The sequence below is a fragment of the Argiope bruennichi genome, chromosome 1, assembly GCF_947563725.1.
Source record: "Argiope bruennichi chromosome 1, qqArgBrue1.1, whole genome shotgun sequence".
NCBI lineage: Eukaryota > Metazoa > Arthropoda > Arachnida > Araneae > Araneidae > Argiope > Argiope bruennichi.
Window position 1 is genome coordinate 33,111,230 of NC_079151.1, and position 21,407 is coordinate 33,132,636.

The window sequence follows — 21,407 nt, forward strand, 5'->3', positions numbered from 1 at the left end:
AAAAAAAAAAAGAAAAAAGGAAAGATAGAAAAGAATCGATCAGTACCCATCAAACAAAATAGCATGCTTTTCTTCAAAAGATCGCGAAAGCGGTTTGGTGTTTGGATCGCGAAAGCGGATTTATTTGGAATTATTTGTCCATCAGTGGAGTCCTGGAGTACTTATTCCGATTTAGACACACATTTCCATTTGAATAATAAAAATAATTAAAGAAATGGAATTAAAAAGTTAAAAGCTCCTTAAAAAATTTAGTTTATTTAAAAACTTCAGTGTTTTTAATCATTATGAAAAAAAAAAAAGAAAAAAAATCTGTAGCAATCGATTCTAAATGTATAAAATCGTAACTTTTGCCGTGTATTTGTTGTTTGAGCCGCTGAAGTGAAGCATTATTTTAATTTTAGAATATTAAAAATAAAAAAATAAGTTGTCAATGAGTATTTTAGAATTTATATAAGAACACATTTGCTTATCTTCGCAAATGTTTTAAGCAAATGAGTATCAGCTTTTATATTAATCGTTTTAGTAATTGTCTGTGCACTGCGATATAACTCAAAACGGCATGCAAGTATTAGTTATGCTTAAATTTTGCGTTTCATTTTCATAAATATTTTTCGAACATATTTCATCTACTTAGTATTGTAGTAAGTATGAAGGCTTTTTTTTAAAAAAAAAAGTAGTAAAAACTGTATTTTTTCCCAGAAGCTGAATGAAACATTGAATTTGTTATCTTAGAATTTGTTATCGTAATTCTCGCATTTTCTATCGCAGCTTTGGTTTTTAGATTGAGTACTTTTTGTTCGTTTTATTAGAATTTGTTATCGTAATTCTCGCATTTTCTATCGTAGCTTTGGTTTTTAGATTGAGTACTTTTTGTTAGTTTTATTATGCTTTCAATGGTGCTGGCATTAAAAAAATATCTTATAACTGCACAAATAATATATACACAAATAATATCATAAATATATATGAAAAATTTACGTATTAACTTTAAAAATTGTCAGAAATGTATTACTTTAAATTTGATTGTATTCAAATATGTTTGGTAAATTAGTTTAAAAAGTATTTGATATGAAAATTCCTGTAGTAAATGTTAATAAAGAATTTTTTTCCTTTAATACATTGCAATGTCATCCTACATAACTAGTTTGCATCATCAATATATAAAAGCTCCCATTAGGTTAAAATCATCTGTAAAAAAATTGTTATGTACTAAGATTAAACTGGGCTATTATAATCTCTTCCATATAATATTGATTGCAAAAATTTAAATTATTATATATTGGCTGTTATAACTATTAAAAGAAAAATGTATTTTAAAATTATTAATTGTATTTAAAATTATTTTATATCTTTATTTCTAATTGCTGTAAATACGGTATTTTTTAAACTGAACTGCATTTATATTATTTAAACTTTTTTTTTTTAGGTGAATAAAAGAAAAAAAAATGAGTTTTAGTAGTGACGAAGTAAATTTTCTTGTTTACAGATATTTACAGGAATCTGGTAAATTATTTACTGTACTTTTATATTTGTTATCTGTATTTTTAAACTGCTGTATAAAAGATTTAACTGTTGGCTATTACTATATTACTACCATAATAACTGAATTAGCTATTTCCAGTTTTCATATTCAAAGTGGATGCAGATAGTTCATGTTTATATGTGTAGTTTCTTAATTTTATGAATGACTTTTCTTAAAATTTTAAAAATTAAATTGAATACAAAAACATTGTTTATTTACTTTAAAATCTAATTTTACAAACTGTAAAGATATTGGATTAAAATAATTGATGTTTAAGTAATTACTGCATGGAATAGCATCTTCCAATTTGCTATAACATTTTTTAGCAATTTTTTTTTTACAGTAATTGCAATTTCAGGCCCCAAATAAGAACTTTAATATGAACTTGTTGAATTGTAAAAATAACTTTCAGATCAAGTTTTATGAATGAATGTTAATATAAAGAGAGAATAACTTCAAAAGCTAAGCCTAGCTATGTTTAAGGCCTAACTAACAAAATAATGCCAATTTTTTTACAATTAAAAAAATTGTAGGTTTTCATAGCTCCTCTAAGTTATAACCATATGTTAGTGTAATTTTTGCTAAAAAAAGGTTTTCGATAAAAACTTTTTAATGAATGAATGTTGATACAAGCAGAATAATTAAAACAGGCAAGCTTAGCTATGTTTAAGATCCAACTAACAAATTAATGCCATTTTTTTTAATAAAAAAAAATTGTAGTGTTACCAGCATTCTTAAATTACAACCTGATGTTTTCATGATTTTTGCTAGAAAGGGTGTTTTTTAATAAAATTTCTGTTTAGTTCATATTTTTAGTCATTTTTCAGTTTTGATTGGATTTAAATTATATTAAAATTTAGAAATGCTGAAGTGAATTGGCTGCATATATTAAAACTAGCTTTCTTTAGCAACTAGGTTATTCACCCATTACTTACTTTTTTTTTTTAAAGGCTGTAAATGATTCATATAGAATACATATATTTATTTTTCAAATATTTACTTTGTTATATGATATCACTGAAATACTTGAATTCCTTTGAATCAGCTTCTTGCAAATTAAAAAGTATATGCATTGCAAAATAAAAAAAAGTGAAAATTCTACAACAGAGTTAATAATTGACAAAGACATGCATCTGAATGTTTTGGATGGATTATTTCACATTTAAAAACATTGTGTAAAATTATTAAAATTAAGGGAAGAACTGTACATATATGAAATTGATATCATTAAAAATATAATTTTTTTTGTCTTAAGATAAAATAAATACCATTTTTATAAGATTATTATTTTGGATGATATGAACATTTGTTTCCATAGTTAAGCTATAGTGACTACCCATCTGGTGACAGTTAAGCCTACTTTTGTTCCTGATTAAGTTTTTTATTTGAAACTTATATTTTGATTTCTTTTTATATTTTCTTTCCTCTGGCTGAATGGACTTTTTTATGATACAGCAAACACTTCCCAGAATAATTCCAGTAATTTTTTACTCCACTATTAATTATCTAAGCTAACCGTTGAATTCAATGTAGCTGTAAAAAATACTGTCACTTTATTTTTTTAAAGTATTCTCTGCATGCTTTAAGGCAAAGGTACATTCTATTATATCAGAGTTTTTGTTTTTAAATTATTTTCAATCCTTAGATATAAAAATGTAAATTTTGCATTTCAAAGCAACTATAAATTTTTTAAATTCCTTTTGCACATTTCAGTATTTAATCGAAAAATAAATAATGGTTAGGTAACAAATAATTATATCTGTATATTATAAAAATAATATACAGATATAGGTTTGTTGTAAAGCTTGTTATTGAAAAGCTTTGAAATTTTTATGTAAATTTCAGATTTGTATCGGTTCGCAAGAACTAAAAGCTTATCTTTACATTATAAAAATAATTGGAGAAATTAATTACTATCTGCAATTATTTTTCATTCAATTTAATGTAGAAAATACTGTTTTATGATGGAGAGTTTGGAATATCAGTTTATTTTTCAGTTATATTGAAAGGTACTAATAATGTTTTCAATAATGCCAATTTAGTTACTGTAATATTTTAAAGTATTTTTCACAATATTTTCATAGTTGTGAATGAAACCAAAATAATTTCTATTGTTCATCAAATATTGACTGCATGATTTTCTTCCATTGTTGAAAGCTAAAGAAAGATTATTTAATATTTCTGTAATTTAGAAGACGAACTAAAAACTGACTATACTATTAGAATTGGAAGACAAACTGGACATAATGGTGCTATTATATCATGGAACTGGTCTCTCTTAGAAAAGTTCATATACACAATGAACAAAATATATGCAAGATATTAAAAATGTACTTACAATAGTTACAATTTGACTGTTGAATGAAATTTCATCTAAACTATTTTACTGAAATTAAATATAATGAACATCTCTACCTACCTAGCTGGTCTACAAAATTTGATTAGGGAAGCAATAATTTAATTTAATAATGGTATCGCATTATAACAGATAAGGAACTAAAAGCCTTATTAAAATCCATTGAACAGTGTTACAAGATGGTAATTGATGCTAAACATTATCTAATTAAGTATTAACTGTAAATGAAACCTTTTGTATAATTATTTCTAGATTTTCATTTTAATAACTGTTATTACAATACAAATATCCATTATAAAAACTAGTTTATTAAATTCTTGGTTAATTTCTCTTGCAGTTGATTTATAATTTTTAATATTTCTTTTAATAAAATTGCTGCAATGAGTCGTCAAATATCAAAAGTGGACTTCTTTCAAAAGGTTTCCACAATTTTGACCATTATTATAGCTCTTTTTGATGACCAACTGGTATATCGTGACTACTGGTTGTGTTGGATTATGGTTAAATCTCTTGATCCTTCTACAAATTATTTTTAAGCATGCTTCGAATTGTGGTAAATATTAAGACTAAGAAATTAAGATATAAATTTTGAAGAAAATTTAACCATCTGGACAAGCTGTCTTCTAATTGCATATATCTTGAGTAACACTGTAAATTTACTTTTTATTTCTCTTGTAAACTATGCAGATAATAAACAAAATCTTTCTTCCTTATTTTTCAACATTGGATAAAAATCGCAGAATTAAATTTTGAATGGAACAAAGAACTAGTTTTAATTTCATTGTGGTAAAGAGAAGTATCATTGAAAATTAGAGAAAATTGTTTTTAAAAAATTGCTAATTTTGTTTGGTGTGGGGTTAGAAGTAGGACTGCCAGGATAACTAGACTGTTCTTCTTAAAAAATATATTTTAAAATTTTAAAGTGATGGAAAAAAAATTTCTCTGTCATATGTTTGAAGCTATTGTGGGAAAAAATCCGTAATCGTATTTAAATAAAAAAATTGTATGTTTTTTTCTCCAAAGTATATTAGTTCCAAATTCAGTAGCTGTATATCAAACATTCTGGTATGTACAGTGCTAACAAGCAGCATACCTACATCCTTTATAATAGAGATTAATGTTTAAATGTGAAAGAACATTGATAATCTCATTTTAAATATTTGGTTATAAATTCTATAATAGAAATGAATTTTAATGTATTTATATGTTAAATTTCTTAATGCTCTAAAAATTATGATTTTTTCCCCCCTCTCCTTGAAGGGTTTTCTCACTCAGCTTATACATTTGGAATCGAGAGTCACATTAGCCAGTCAAACATCAATGGAGCTTTAGTTCCTCCAGCTGCGCTTTTATCTATCATTCAGAAAGGATTGCAGTACACGGAAGCTGAAATAAGTATAGGCGAGGTCAGGTTAATTATAAATTATTAAACATATGCTTGGTACAATTATTAAAGTTATTAATCTTCTTGTATTTATTATATAATTATGGTAGTACAAATTTTTAATTAATTTGTTTGAATGTATTTAATAGACATTATTACCTGAAGGGAATTCCTTTCAATGTTTAATCTATTATCTAGCAAAAGTTCTTTACTTTTTCATATCAAATTTAATATTTTGGCATTACTCTTCATCATTAAAGCCATAATTAACATGATGTAATTTCAAATTTAGATTTGTAGTAATCGTATATAGGCTTAAGGTTTTAAATAACAAAACGGTTGTTTATGTTCTTAAATTGTGTTGGGTTTGAATTTCTATTTAATTCTTTGCTCGTGTAGTATTGGATTTGGGATTTTGTGGCCTCTGAATACATTACCTTTCTTTTAATAATTGGTCAATTTAATTTTGCATTTCAACAGTTTTTTTTTGTTAGAATGTATTATATTTAATGATTTGTTTTTGTAATTTTATGGCAATATATGAATTTTACTTATTTTTTTATATACCTTGAAAAAAATGGCCTAGTTGATAAAATTCTTGAGAACTTGGCTATAATTATAAGTTAATAATTTCCTTGCTTATCAGCAAAAGCATTTAAATGTTTTATTCAATAATGATTTTATTAATGAATATATGCATACATTGTAGTCCTAATATTTTATAATTATGGTTTTTATATTTTTTACAAATCTGCTATGTTAAACTCTATTTTTTTTTATTTGCTGTGGCCGCTTTTAACTTGGTCACCCTTCACAGCTGCTTCAATGGAAATCATACAGTTAATACTTATTAATATTAAAATAAAGAGCTGTGTTTAGTTATTAAATTTACTAATTTATCTTTATTTAATATGTAGCTATTCTTAATTTGAACTGATAAATGCAATTTAAAAGCATCTTTGAAATGATTTGTTATTCATCGTAGATATTTTATTTGCAGGGAATTGCATGCTTTATTTTGTAATTTATATCTGAATTTTAATATGTAGTATGCAAGTTTTATTGCTTACATATGTTGATGCAACTTGTTTATTTGAAAATTTTTACATTTATAATTAGGATATTGTTTATGAATTGTGTTTAGATTAAACATATTGGAATTTGAAAACTTTATTATTTTTTTATATTGAAATGTTCTTGTAAAACTGTTACAGTTCATTTAATCATGTGCTTTTATGCTTATATTTCTTTGTTGTATTTTAAATATAAATTTGTATTTTGTTTATACCATTGCAAAAATAATGTATTTTTAAAAAATCATTTTTTGAAAAATATGTATAAATATCTAGGATGGTTCAGAAACAATGATAGAATCCCTGTCTTTGATTGATGCTGTTATGCCAGAAGCTGTTTTATTACGTCAACAGCAAGCTCATAATTCAAAAAATACTGTTGTGAAAACTGAAGCATCCAATTCTAATGGAAATGAGGGTACAGGTAATGAATATTTTTTCTGTGGTATATTGCATCTTGAACAAATACTTGCACATATAGAAAGGTCATATCTATTGTTATATTTTTAATGTTAAATAAAGGGCAGCATATTCATTATGCATATTGTTTTCTGCACTAAAGTAGAAACTATATGAATGTTATATTGTAAAAATTCTGGCTTGATGAAATCTTTAGCTTCCTCCGTGTTATGAATAGTTTTCTTAGATTGCCAGATATAAGTTATGGCAAGATTTTTCATTACATATATTTTCCAATTTCAGCTAATCATACAGATAATATGGATGTTGACGTAAGCATTGAAATTCCTAGTAATCGAGCTACAATTTTAAGGGGTCATGAATCGGAAGTTTTTATTTGTGCTTGGAATCCTACTTCTGATTTGTTAGCTTCTGGGTAAGAATTCTGTCTTTTGATTTCTTTAAAAAAAATTTGCCAGTTATTTTTATATGGAATTTTACCAAATGCAGGTCATAGAATTACTTTAAGCAGTTCTTTCTATTTAATTTGATTATAAATTTTACATCTGTTTAGAATTATTTTAATTCTGGACAATTGCAATTAAAAAAATTTAAAGTAGTTCGTTGAATAAAATTCTTCAAACGAGTTTTTTAAATTTTGAAGCAATGCGATATGTTGTCTCATGCTGGCTTCGAAAAATATTTTTTAAAAAATGCCTCAATTAGCATTTTTTTTTTTTTTTTTTTTTTTCCATTTGGCTTCTAACTGCAGAACTAACTTTTTTTACTTCATGTATTTGCTTTCTTGTTTATAAAAACTAGAGCTTTTAAAGCATCTTCATTTTTTTTCATTTTTCACTTTTTAAAATTTTTTTAAAGTTTTTTTAACATATAGGTTAGAAAGGAGATTTTTATTCAATTTTTTAAAATGAAAAAAAAAAGCCTTTACTAAACTTTAGGAGTAAGAAGTCAATAATGCAGTTTTTTTTTTTTTTTTAATTGTCTGACATTTCTGAATGATGCTGCTATTCTTTTCTATTAAAAAAAATGACTTAAAATATTCATTTAGAACATGTCATTGTTCTATCGTCAATTTTGTGGCAGTTTTGCCAGTTTTATGAAGGTTGCTTCTTCTGTTCTGGAATTTTTTATATATTTAGTCCTTAGCTTTTTAAGACTGCAAATAAAATTATTAAATTATTACAGAAGGAAATTTACACTTTTCATGTTGAATCTTGTTGTTGCATATATAAAAATCAAATACAAAGTATTTGGTCATGCTATGTTTCTACATCACTACTGACATGTTCAGAAATGATGAATATATTTAAACTAGTAATTTTTAATTATAAGAAATATTGAAAATCATAACTGGTTTTTATTGTTTGTTAATCTTATAGTAATTGACTTAATTTTTTGGTATTGATATTTTTATAATTTTTGTTTTTGCCAAAGCTCAAAAGACATTATTTATTTTGTAATAGAAGTTGTGCTAATACAGAAATAAATATTAAAATTAAAAAAGTGCACATTTCTATTTAAAAAAATTTTTCTTAATAGGTACTGTATAATATAAAATGGAAAACATTCTATATTTAAAATTATGCTGGTTTACATGTGTTTATTACAAGGTTGCTTAATTTCTTGGCTAAGGTCCTTAAAAAGTGCTTAAAAGTATTTAATTTTTGAAGCAACCTGAGCGACTGTCATTGAATATTTTCAAATGAAATTATTTTAGAACTAATGCATGGTTTTAATTATAATTAGCTTATTGATAGAAACTTTTAGATTTCTCAAAAATAAATCTTAATTATTGAAACTTGTTAATTTAAATGTTTTAAAGGAGGAACTGGCAATATTGGTTTACAATTAAATCTATTGCAATAGCATTTTAAAAAAAATTGATATAAATGAAAATCGGAATTTTTTTTTGAAATATTTTTTAGTTATTCATATCTTCCAAGCATCAATTGAATTTTTATTCAGAAACGGAAAGTATAAAAAAATTCATTTATAATGTTCAAAGTAATTGAAGTGTAGCTGTTTATCATTTCTTTAATTTCAAAATTTTGTATTAAACAAATTTCGGCTTCAAATTTTTGTATAATTTTCTTTGAATATATTAAGAGTAATCTAGCATTGCCTCATCTTTTGTTTTCCTTTGATTCTTGAAGAGTGCTTGTTCCAGATCACATTTATAATTACATTTTTGTGTCCTAGATAAAATTCAGAGTTAATAGATCTTTTATTTTATAATTTAAAATTGGTGTTCTGTTCTGTTTTTTATTTTCCTTAGAAGCAGCATTATTAGCATATTTGAAATTAGCAAACGTTTATGTGTACTTCTTAGTATATGTATTTAGCTGAAAGGCTTTAATATATTGTCATCAAGAATAATTTTCTATAACTTTTTTTCTTAGTTCTGGTGATTCAACTGCAAGAATATGGAATATGAATGATGATGCAGCTGCAAGTAGTGGGAACCAGTTGGTTCTCAGACATTGCATTCAAAAAGGAGGAACTGAAGTTCCAAGCAATAAAGATGTTACATCTTTGGATTGGAATGTAAGTGTAATTCATATTCATTAATCTTATTTGTAATTCATTCTATGTAATATTCATAGAATAATGCACTAATGATACTGTAACCAATTTTAGGTAAATTTTTTATTTAATTCGGAATGTAGAATAGCAGTTGAAAAATTCCTAGTTTTTGTTTCAGCTGTGTTTAATTAAGTATAGAGTTGCATAACGTAGAATGTTAATCATACCATTGCAAGGCCTTTAAAATTTCTAAAATTCGTTTTATTGTACTATTTTATTGTAATTTGATATTATTGCAGAGTTTCTTTCTTTCAGCTGCATGCAAGATTGTATTCATTTTATTTTGCATAGGTCTGGAGAATTTTCTTTTGTCATCTATTTCAGTTATTCTGTTCTATTTTTTTTTTTTTTCTATTATGAGATATATTTTTTAGAAACTTAATCATGTGTTATTTTTAAAAAAATTAGAAATACATTATGTTTTGATAAATTGTTCTAATTTCATGTTTGTATAATATTGTTCTATGTATTGAATTATTTTCTGAGTGACCAGCAAATTCTTAAAGATATGATAAAGCAGTTTGATAGGGATTGCATAAAACATTCTAATGCACAAGATGAATAACCTGCTCTGTAACCTTTTATTCAGATGAAAAGATACTATTATATACTGGTCCTCGTAAAAATATATAATATATGTCTGCATTTTTTGAAATATTAATGATAATTAAATAGACGATTATATTTTTTTATGAAATCTTTTTATTAAATAGTAAATAAATTATTGTAAAAACAGCTGATAACAGCTATTAAACATGATTACTTAAAAGTTACAAGTTTGCCTAAAGTTTTTTTAGTATTGGCTACTAATGTTTGGATAATTTTTTTCTTTTTCTAAAATTGTGTAATGGTGGTATTAAATACTTTTTCTGTCCTTTTAAAATAGTCTGATGGAACTCTACTTGCAACTGGATCCTATGATGGTTTAGCAAGAATATGGACAACAGATGGTATGGGCTATTTTTTTTTCACAATTTTTTGCAGTTTAAATATTTATAAAATGATTTTTTTTTTTTTTTTTTTTCATTTTCTTGTGAAATACTGTGCAATACAATTTGCAGAACATTTTACATTTCTGGTATTGCTACTGTTTTTCTTTTCATCTGAGCTTGCATTTTTATTTGTTCATAAAAGTTGAAAGTGTTTTTCTCATTTCTTTTTAATATGACTTGTGAAAATATTATTATGTATTAATGAATTAAAATTTATTTAATCTATTTTAATTTTAATTTTCAGAGTGTCCCTTAAATTCTTAAAATTTATCATTCTGGTATTCTTGAAGTAAACTTTATTGTTCTTAAAATAAGTTTGCTGAAAATAATCAAATGGAGTTTTTTTTTTTTTTTTTTTTTTTTTTTTTTTTTTTAATATTTTGAATCATATTTTCTTTAAATAAAAATTAACTCATCATTTCTTTCAAGTGTGATAAAAATTTTTTTTAAATTTTGAAACAGCACTGAATTTATTTTTGTACAATACTGTTTTTGGATGTTATCAAGGGAAAATGCTGAAGTTTCATTTTAATTTTTAATTAAATTTAAAAAAATCCCTCCCCTCTGAGTTGCACATTTTTGACCTCCAAGGTGCATATTTTGATATCTGTAGGTCAAATAGTCTGGTCTGTAGAGTGCCAACACACACATTTAATTATTAGTATAGATTAGTTGTTCTTCACATTAAATCTATTCTGTAGATTTTCATTGTCTTTGTGTATCCCCTTGTTGATTTTTCTACATCTGTTTTCCCATTCATTTACGTTCATTTCAGTTAATTAAAACCAGTTGTTCTGCATTTACAGGCCGCTTAGCCAATACTTTAGGACAGCATAAGGGACCAATTTTTGCTCTAAAATGGAATAAAAAAGGAAATTACATTCTGAGTGCTGGTGTGGACAAGGTGATTCTTGAGTTTAATCTTCTTTTGAATTATCATTATATGTAGATTTTTAATAGTTAACAGTATTTGCCAGAAGCAATTACCAATTGAATATAAAACTTTTGTTAAAGATCTTTCAATATTGTTAAATTCAGTTTTCATACTCTGAAAATATTTTTTAAAAATGTATTTAAAATATTTTATACTTTTTTTATTGATTATATGCATATTTTAGTTCTGTATATGTTTTGAATTAATTCTGTTTATTTTGATATTAATCTTCTGTTTAAAAAAACAATGCATAATTTTGCCTGTGAAATAAAAAAAAAATGTATATTCTATTCCTTAAGAAAATATAGATGTTATGATTGCAACAATTTTCAGTTGCTCAGGCAATATTTGTGTGTATTAGATTGTTAAATATAGCGATATTCAAATAATTGGATCTTAAATTATCTACCTTCTGTTTTAAAATGGATATATTGTCTATCATATTTATAGTGTATTATTACAAAAAAAAAGATTCTTACATAAAAAAAAGTAAGTTTTCTGAGTAAAATAGGGATGAGAGTGAAGGGGAAAAAAGCTCTCATATTGAGAATATCTTATGGAAATAAAAGTGTTTCATGTTATATTTGTTTCATTGCAAGTCTGTCATTAAATTCATAGATGAACCCTAATTCCAGACTAAGAAGGAAATGGATATCCAAAACTGATTCCAAAAAATCAATCGTGTGCAATTTTTTTATGAGCGAATAAGATTTAGAATTTTAGAGCACTACTTACGGTTTATAAATGAAGCATACATCTATTCAAGATTTCAAAACTTGTATGGATTCATTGAGATGAAAAACTGAATTTCATTTCTTGAATCGTATATATGCGATTTAAATAAATGAGTTGAATATAATTCCGATAAATGAGTTATTAAATAAAATTTAGTTTCAATCCATGTGTTTTTAAGGATTTCATTTATGCTTATATATAGATACTTTGCTGAATGAATCTAGAATTTTACTGAATGTCATATTATAAGAAATTTGCTATGTGTGTGTGTGTGTGTGTGTTCACTATTTTATCACAATGTCATATGTAACATTTTAAACATTTCTGTGAAATATGCTTATGTAAATGAACTGCATTCATTTTTTAAATTATGTATGCTTTAGATTGTTTTGTTACTAAAAAATGCTATTTGTTGTTATTCACATTAAAAATTTTGTTAATTTTGAAGGGAAAAAGCTATACAGCAATGTTTTTATCATCAATATTATTTGCATCCATTTTAGTATAATTGCTTGTGAAAATTAATAAAGATATAAATATTTATTATAAATTTTGATTAATTTCATTTAGTAATTTACTATATTTGCTTTAATAATAATAATATTTTATCAAAAATAAATTTTCTCCTTTACTATAGACCACCATTATTTGGGAAGCCGCCACTGGTCAGTGCACCCAACAGTTTGCATTCCATAAAGGTAATCCATAGCTTTGTCGGTCTCATAATCTTGCATATAATAACTTTATTACTATATATGAAAGTAATTGTATTAAATATGTAACTTGAAAATAATTATGACAGGATAATTCTATTAAATGCAGTATCGTCATTTTGTTTGCATGTTTAGCAAAAGAATTTTGCTCCTTATGTTGTACTTAAAAACATGCTTTCTTAGATTCCTGGAAACATCCCTTGATTCTAGACTAATTTGTCTAAAATCATTTTAATTTAATCATGTTCACAAAATAAATTAAATAAAAAGGAAGCATAAGCATTTACATTAATTTTTTATCTATTGAGAAAAGTGTTAGTTTTGGAAGTGTGACCACATGCTTACTTCTTTGCATGCAGCTTTGAAGAAATTTCTACAGTTTGTCTTCTTACTACAAGTTGTGCTATTCTTATTGCTCATGTGTATTTGGCACAATTAAAAATTTTTTTTTTTCAAACCTGGAATATATATTCATAGACAAGTAAAAAATAGAATGCTACACATGCTGTGAGAAATGATGTGGCAATTGCAACAAACATAGCAAAAGAATAAAGCTTGCAATACTAAAATTTTCAATTTTTAATTTTCTTCAAAAAGTATATTGGAAAGAGTTTTAGTAAAATTAACTTTCCTTCCTCGTAATTTTGGTTACTTTTCCATTACAGCAACATTATATCTAATTTTAGTGATTGTAGCCACAATGTATTTTTTGATCATCATTTATTTAATGGTTAAAATTTGAATATTCTCTACAATCATATAAAATAATTACAAATAATATTTATAAAATAGTTACCTACAAAATGAAATAATTGTTGTGCAAGATTTCATTTTCTTATCAAAATTGAATTTTGATCTTGATCATAAATATATTTTAAGAAAGATTATATACTATGATGAATATTTATTTTTATCAATCTCTTAATTGATTAGTTTGTGTGTTTTTCTTGCATTAAATTTTATTTTTAAACATCTAATCTAAAATTGCAGTTTTAATTATATCCCCGATTTTTAATTTTTATCTTTTTAATTTTTAAACGAAGCAGAAATAAGAAATTTTGATTTTCTTTTGGGAAAGTTACGAGTTTCAGAAAGTCTTCTAAACGCTATATTTGAAATCTTCATTATTTTACATCTGCTTAAAATTATAAGTTCAGAACATAGTCTTTTTAGTTTCAAGATTCTGTTTAAAAAAAGGAAAGGGGGGGATAGTTTATCTGTTTCTTTTTTTTCGGGTTTTAACTAGTTATTTAACATGGAGTTTTCTTTCTAGTATCAACAAGTGTCTGTTGTTTAGATTGCAAACTTTGTTGTATTTATGACATTCTGCTTCTATGAGCAATTGAAATTAGAAATTTTTCTTTTAAAATTAGTTATCTGTTAAATATTTCGTATTTATTGTTAAAATTAATCATTTAAATTCTTTTCAAAATTTAATGTACCTTTTAATCATTTGAAGAAAGAAATTTTGTTTATATACAAAAATTCCTTTATTGAATGATACTTTTCGAAAACTAGCATGTCATTGTTTATTTGTAGTATTTAAATATTTTTTGTATAATAATGTTAATAAGTGTTTATTGATCTTTTTGCATTTATAAATGTATTTTTGTATAGCTCCTGCCCTGGATGTTGATTGGCAAACCAATTCCAGTTTTGCTTCTTGCTCAACAGATCAGTGTATTCATGTTTGTAAGTTAGGTGTGGATAAACCAATAAAGACTTTTACTGGTCACACCGTGAGTAGAATTGAAAAATTATTTCATTAGTATAAAGTTTTATAATTTTTATTTGGGGAGATATATTATTTCTCTTTATTTTATGTGTAATATTTTGATATCTCAAATGGCCATCTTTAATTTTTTAATTGAGTTTCAAATAGGTGGATATGGCTTTTTTTCCATTTTATAGTCTAGTAATAAATTCTAATACTTCTCTTGCTTCTGTTTTGTTAATTAGTTTTAGGTAATTGAAGGAATAACATTTTTAGATATATTTACTGTGGAGTTAGTAGAAATTCTTAAATTTGAATAAATCAGCAACTAAATTACAAAATTTTATTGCTTAATTTATTACATGCCTGTAGTATAAAGTCTTGATTTATGAAAGTTTAAAAAAAAAACATTTTATTTTAGAATATTTAGACAAAAGTATGCACTAACTTTATTTTGGTGGAAATTTATGTACTAGAATGCGATATTCCTAAAAATATTAGTTTTATTCAAAGTTGTCTTTGAACTTAGCAGTTGCAAGTATTCAAATACCTGTAACATGTCTGAGTGACCTCTATTTTCAATGGCATTTTTACAGGATATAAATAACTAATTAAAGTATGCATGAATTCAAAAAAAAAAAAAAAGTTCTCTTAAGGTTAAGAATAAAGTAGATGCTTGCATATTAAGAAATTTTCTCCTGCATAATTCCATTAAAGTGTTTTGTTTGTCTTGTTTTTAGTGCAACACAATGTTCTCAGCCAGTAATTGCTCGCATTATATGCTTTTCATTCTTCTATAAAATCTTGACGGTGATTCAAAATATTGACGCACAATAATGGATTTTGATACAGTTCATAAATATATTGAAATTTTTTAAAGTTTATTTAATATGTAAATTTAAATTAGTGCAAAATAGTTAAAATTTAACTGAAAATTCTGTGATAACCTTTTGGAAAATATTTAATTTTTCAGTGAAGGGTAACATTTATAAGAAATTTAAGTGACCATTTTTTTATGAACACTGTTGACTGTAGCTTTGATCGGATAAATTATAGCTCAAGAGCTACCTGATCTCTTATTAATTATAATAACATCCATGTTTTAGCTTCTGTTAAATCTCTAATTTAATATAACTAATACTGATTCATTTCCCATCTTGTTTTAAAGTCATTATTTTAAAAAAATGGGTTATTAAATTTTGTTAAAAGTATGTATCTAATGATCAAGCAAATATCTTTTGTAGTTCAAATTTGGCAAAATGAAATAAATTGTGTCAAGCCTACAGAATTTCAAAATTGAATTCTAAAATGAATGCTAAAGGATTTTATATAAAGTTATGCAAAAGTACAATTTATATATAAAAAATAGGATTATATAAAAACGATTAATTGATATAAAAACAATTTAAAGAAACCTTGAATATTTTTGTTATTGTCTGAAATGAACTTTCTTTGAGCTATCAGCTTGAGTTAAATCAATGTAAAAATAAGTAAATTCATTGTTTTGGTTCCTGCAATCTACTTAGTAGACAGATTAAATAATTAATATAAGCTGTCCTCAAATTTATTTCGTAAGAATTTGTGGAGGATGAGTTTGTATTATGCAACACATTTTTTTAAAACTTGTATTAAGTGGAATAGTGGAAAGTGTGAACTTTTCTCAGTGTTTATTATCTCGTTGAAAATTTTCGTACTTTTTTTTTTTTACGTTTAGCTATTTGATAAAATATATCTTTATATTCTGTTGTATATTTTTCATGCTTTCTGCAAATTTTTAAATGAATTTTATTCTTGGCTGTTATATGATGTAAACTTCATATAAAAAGGTATTTTTTTCCTTTATTGTTAGAGAAGCTTTTCAAGAATGTAAATGCATTTTTTTTTTTTTTTTTTTTCTCTTCAAAGCATGTTGTGTATGAAATTTGTTACCTTTGCATTTTTAAATGCATTACATGAAAAAGTTCTAGTAAGTTATGCGGTACACTGATTAATGATGTTTACCTAGTATTCTAAAAACTCTTAATTTTTTTAGAATGAAGTTAATGCTATTAAATGGGATCCACAAGGTGCATTATTAGCTTCGTGTTCTGATGATATGTCCTTGAAGGTACTACTTTATCTATTATTCATCAACTACATAAGTATGCTCTAGATATCTTTACAAGTTAAATGGTTTTTGAGGCTTTTTCCTTTTCATATCACGTAGGTCACTAATGCAAGTCATTCAAAAGAGTTGTCTTGTATCTGTGAAAAATAAATACCATACGTCATTTGTATCAATGGGGCCATATTACTGCATTTATAAATAATTATGCTGGCAAGTCTTTCAAATTTAACATCCCATAGAAGTGATTTGGTCATGAAGAATTTATAATATTTTTATAACTTAGTCTGCATACATTTGATAACAGTAATAGTTTAATTATGACTTGCGTTTTAATTGTATTTCAAAATGATAATGAATTTTAATATCATCCTTGATTTACTTGTAAAGAATTTAATCAAATCAAAACGAGTTATTCAATTTAATCATTTAAAGTGAAAGCTTGTATGCAATAGCTGTTTGCTTATTCTGTGATAGAAAGTCTGTAGCAAACTGAATTTGCTGTATATTTAAGAAGTATTTCTTGGCGTGATTTCTTTTGCATTTAAATAATTTTTGAAGTACTATTATTGTTCTTTAGTATGTAAAGGGGGGAGGGCTCAATATGAAATTGCATTACTATTTTTGAATTTTGGGGCTTTTAGGAATAGTTCAATAAGTAAGAAATTTTCATTTTTAACATACAATAATTAGCATTCCTGATGTTGAGAAAATTTCCACATGCTCAATATATATTTTGTGTATTTGATAAAAATTAATAAAACAAATATTTTTCTGTAATGTGAGTTTTTCCCCCCCTTTCTTTTTAGATATGGAACATGAAGCAAGATGCTTGTGTTCATGATCTTCAAGCTCACAGTAAGGAAATATATACAATAAAGTGGAGTCCTACTGGACCTGGTACTAACAATCCAAATATGAATCTCATCTTGGCCAGGTATTAATGAAAATTAACTAAAATTAATCCAGGACTTACTACTGGTATTAACTGCATTTTTAACATTTTTATTCTTTTAATCTGCAGTGCTTCATTTGATTCAACTGTTCGCTTGTGGGAAGTAGAACGAGGAGCCTGCCTGTACACATTGACAAAGCATTCGGAACCTGTTTATAGTGTTGCATTTAGCCCAGATGGAAAATATTTGGCTAGTGGTTCTTTTGATAAATGTGTTCATATATGGTCTACACAGGTAAATATTGATAGTAATTCAGTTTACAATATTCATACCATTTCAATTCACCATATTGACATTGCATATACTGAGTTCAAACCCTGCGAAAGCTTCCCGAGTTTCCTTTAACTATTTAGTATCGAACCAATTGTTGAATTTTTCTTTCACTGTTAAAATATTTTTTAACTATTCATTGATTTTACAATGATTCTACATAAATTGTCACCACTTGATCATTTACAGATCTTTCTTTGTCTCTCATTATTTCTAAGCAATTTTAATGAATTTTATCACGAATTAGTTGTGTAGTAATATTAAAAAAAAATAGTTCTTTTACTGAGGAATGGATATGCACATTTCCATACTAATGTAATTAAAATTAAAACTTTTCTGTTCCTACATCATTTGTAATGAAGTCATTCACAGATCTTATAATTCTTTTTAAAAAAAATTGTGAAATCCTTCTGTGGGATATGTAGTAAGTCAGTATCTGAAACAGAAGATTCTATCTAATTAGATATTACAGGACAGGTAAGTGATTAAGGGAAAGTTGGTTTTGTAAAAGTGATATTATGTCTGCCCCAATGTTGCTTTATTTTAACTAGGATGGAAACTAAAAATTTGAAATTATCATAATTTTATGCAATTTCCCTTCAGAATTATTTCTTTACTTAAAATTTTTTTTAAAATTAATATTTAATTTCATGGTGTTGCATTTAAAATTAATGATATGCTATATAAATAACATTAAAGTTTATTGTAATATATATAGTGCATCTTTTCTACACTTTAAAAAAAATATTTTTAATAGAATTGATATTGTGCATCTTCTTTCTTTTATAAAACAATTTCATTATGAAATGTAAAGTATGTTGAAAGATATAAAACTTCTCAGAAGTATTCAAATGGACATTATTATTAGAAAGTGAAGTTTTAAGAAGATTCATTTTTTCATTAAGGACAATAAATTATAGGCATTACTTTTTTTTGATTGGCTTTTTCTAGCTAAATTAACTGAAAATTTAGAATTGGAATTATTTATTTCAAGAACAGTTTATTCTGTTATAAAGATATAGCTTAACAATGTTGCAAATTTATAATAATAGCTGTATAAGGACTTGTGGTGTTAAGATTTTATTTTTAGATAAAATAGTATGCAATCATATGTGTAAAGAAAATCTTAAACAATTTGTAGAATATAATATTTTAAGTGTCCAATTGCTGAACATAATGTTTAAGTGGTTTCGGTATTGTTTTGCTGATTTTAATGGTGTTATTTTAATTTTTTCTGTCCTTAGATTTCACGATAAAAGTATTAAAAAAAATATTTTGAAATGCTTATTATGAAAATGTGTTTAATTTGATTTAAAAAAAATTTTTTAATTTGCTTTTTCCAATTTGTTATCTAAAACGTTATTGTAGGAATATATTATATGTTGAAACTTGGAATGACTCATGAAATTGTTTATTTAGACAACATTTTTGAGTGGCTCTTTAAGATAGTTTTTTTGTATGTGAAAATTACAATTAGTGCTTTTGGAATCTGTTTGTGGTTAGATAATTTCATCAATATATTGAAAATGCTTTTTGCTTTAAATGGATGCAACTTAGTAATAAAACTGAATAATAAATTTTAACTTTTCTTCTTCAGACTGGTAGCTTGATCCATAGTTACAAAGGTACAGGTGGCATATTTGAGGTTTGTTGGAATTCTAGAGGCGATAAAGTTGGTGCTAGTGCTTCTGATGGAAGTGTAAGTATTTTATATATTTTACTATTAAATATTGAAATAGTTGTACTAAAGGCGGAAGTGTATTTTGAGTTTTTAATTGTTAAATTTACCTTAGCTAACTCTGAAATATTTTTTTTAATTAATCTTATGTTATTTTTTTTAATTATGAATTTACATCTGAATAGTATTACAATTGAAATATACCTTCCATGCTATTTGTAAGTGCTGAGGAATCCAAAATTTATTATATTGTTATACATTTTGAACATTCTTAAATTGTGTATGAATCATTTATAAGATTATTAGAAACTTAAATGTTTGGTAGGAAACCACATCATATCTATTTTCTTATGTTTTGGAAATTTATTTATTAATTTAATTTTATTCAATTTTATTTGTGATGAAAATAAAAATGTATTCATCACAATATCTGTATTTCTGAACATTACAAAATGCAGAATTGAATGCCTGATAAGAAATTATCACTTTAATTCTTTTTTGAAAAAATCAATCAAAAGTTTGATATAAATAAAAAAAACATTCATCAGAATTAAAGACATGAAGTATTCTTTCATATTTTTAATATTAAAGATATATTTTAACTTTTCTAGGTATTTGTATTGGACTTGCGAAAGGCGGCTCAAGATCAATGGATTTCATTTTGTGGTGTGCGAGATTAATTATTTCTTTCATCTTTAGAGCTTATTGAATTCATTAGCATGGCCAGAATAGTAATAGTGCTCATCTGATCCTTTTGGTTTTGATTTCAATTCAGTGTTGGTGGTATATGTTTAAGGACAATGTTCCTTCAGATTTTATGTACAGAAAATTGATTGTGGAACTTGAATTATATTTAATCTTGTTCATCCCATAATTTATACAAATAAATGTTCACAGTATTTTAAAAAACCATTTGAATTGTGTGATTCTTTCATAGATATTACAAATAAGAAATAATGTTTATTAGATAGTTTGGATATAAATTTTCTGCAGCGTTTAATGAGAAGAAGGATTCTATTTGTTACTATAATCATTGTTTTCTTTAAAATCTCGAGTTTGACTCTTTTGAAGACTTCAGTGCGTTCTGTATACTCTTTCTATGAATAACAAGCATTAATAAATCATATTTGCAAACTCTTTTTCGGTATGCAAGTTACAACCATATTAACATTGATTTAAAAAAAATACTATATGCAGTTTTTGTAATTCAGTTGACTTATTTATTTTGTTTCTCTCAGTTGACTTATTTATTTTGTTTCTCGCATCCAAGAAAATAAACTTTTTTGATTACTTATGCTAGTATTTTCTGCCTCTTAGAACAGAATAGAGTTGGTCTCCTGAATAATGCCATGAAATGGCTGTGTTTGCATTGATTAATCTATTGGGTGCATTCAGAGGTGGAATGAAATACTTTGGGGTCCTAGGCAGTGCACATTATGAATTTCCAATTTTTGATCAATTTAGCTTCACATTAAAAACGTTTTTAACTTATTTATTATTTTAACAACTACTTAAAATGCATTTCCTTTTATTTATTTATTTATTTATTATGACTGCGAAATGGCATCCATGTTCATATTCAGCATTGTTTAACATTATGCTATTTTGTAATAATAGAATGGAATAAAACAGCCTTGTATGCTTGACACAAAGTGCTGATATTATTCTTATTATTAATTGAATTTGTCTTTTTAAAGGTTTTTTTATGGATTTGTTTATTTGGCTACTGGCTAATAAGACATTTTAAAATTAGTTTCCCTGTAGCTTCTTACTAAACAAACAGTCCTAGGCAGTTGATTATTCTGCTTAGTTGTAAATCCACTTCTGGATAAATTCACATTAGGAAGTTCATAAACAGAGGCTACAATAAAAGCATTTTGGAGTCCTTTATATTTTAATAGAAAAATATTCGGAAATTAAATGCCTTAATTAAAATTAGGCAGTTTTTTTCAACTCTCAATAATAAGAATAAT

At 25.2% G+C, this 21,407-nt stretch overlaps 1 protein-coding gene across 2 annotated transcripts; it reads left to right on the forward strand.

The window, feature by feature from the left end:
• The first annotated feature begins 357 nt into the window (after positions 1–357).
• On the forward strand, positions 358–20,346 carry LOC129970439 (F-box-like/WD repeat-containing protein TBL1XR1). 2 transcript variants are annotated; one of them, XM_056084459.1, is made up of 15 exons: positions 358–641; positions 1,427–1,503; positions 5,139–5,284; positions 6,612–6,759; positions 7,038–7,170; positions 9,155–9,299; positions 10,225–10,288; positions 11,137–11,234; positions 12,637–12,697; positions 14,330–14,451; positions 16,459–16,533; positions 17,340–17,467; positions 17,555–17,720; positions 19,354–19,455; positions 20,046–20,346. In XM_056084459.1, exons 2-15 carry the CDS (start codon positions 1,446–1,448, stop codon positions 20,112–20,114), a joined length of 1,515 nt encoding a protein of 504 aa, XP_055940434.1. In that variant the 5' UTR covers positions 358–641; positions 1,427–1,445; the 3' UTR covers positions 20,115–20,346. The 2 variants fall into 2 exon arrangements, with proteins under 2 accessions (XP_055940434.1, XP_055940435.1); XM_056084460.1 differs by lacking the exons at positions 358–641; positions 5,139–5,284.
• The last annotated feature ends 1,061 nt before the right edge of the window (positions 20,347–21,407 follow it).

What these genes read in the sequence shown, in the direction of transcription:
- LOC129970439 (XM_056084459.1), top strand. Translation starts at nt 1,446, where the DNA reads ATGAGTTTTAGTAGTGACGAAGTAAATTTTCTTGTTTACAGATATTTA. An exon ending in AGACTTTTACTGGTCACACC is followed by an intron (nt 14,452 to 16,458) that starts GTGAGTAGAATT and finishes TAATTTTTTTAG; the next exon opens with AATGAAGTTAATGCTATTAA. An exon ending in ATGAATCTCATCTTGGCCAG is followed by an intron (nt 17,468 to 17,554) that starts GTATTAATGAAA and finishes TTTAATCTGCAG; the next exon opens with TGCTTCATTTGATTCAACTG.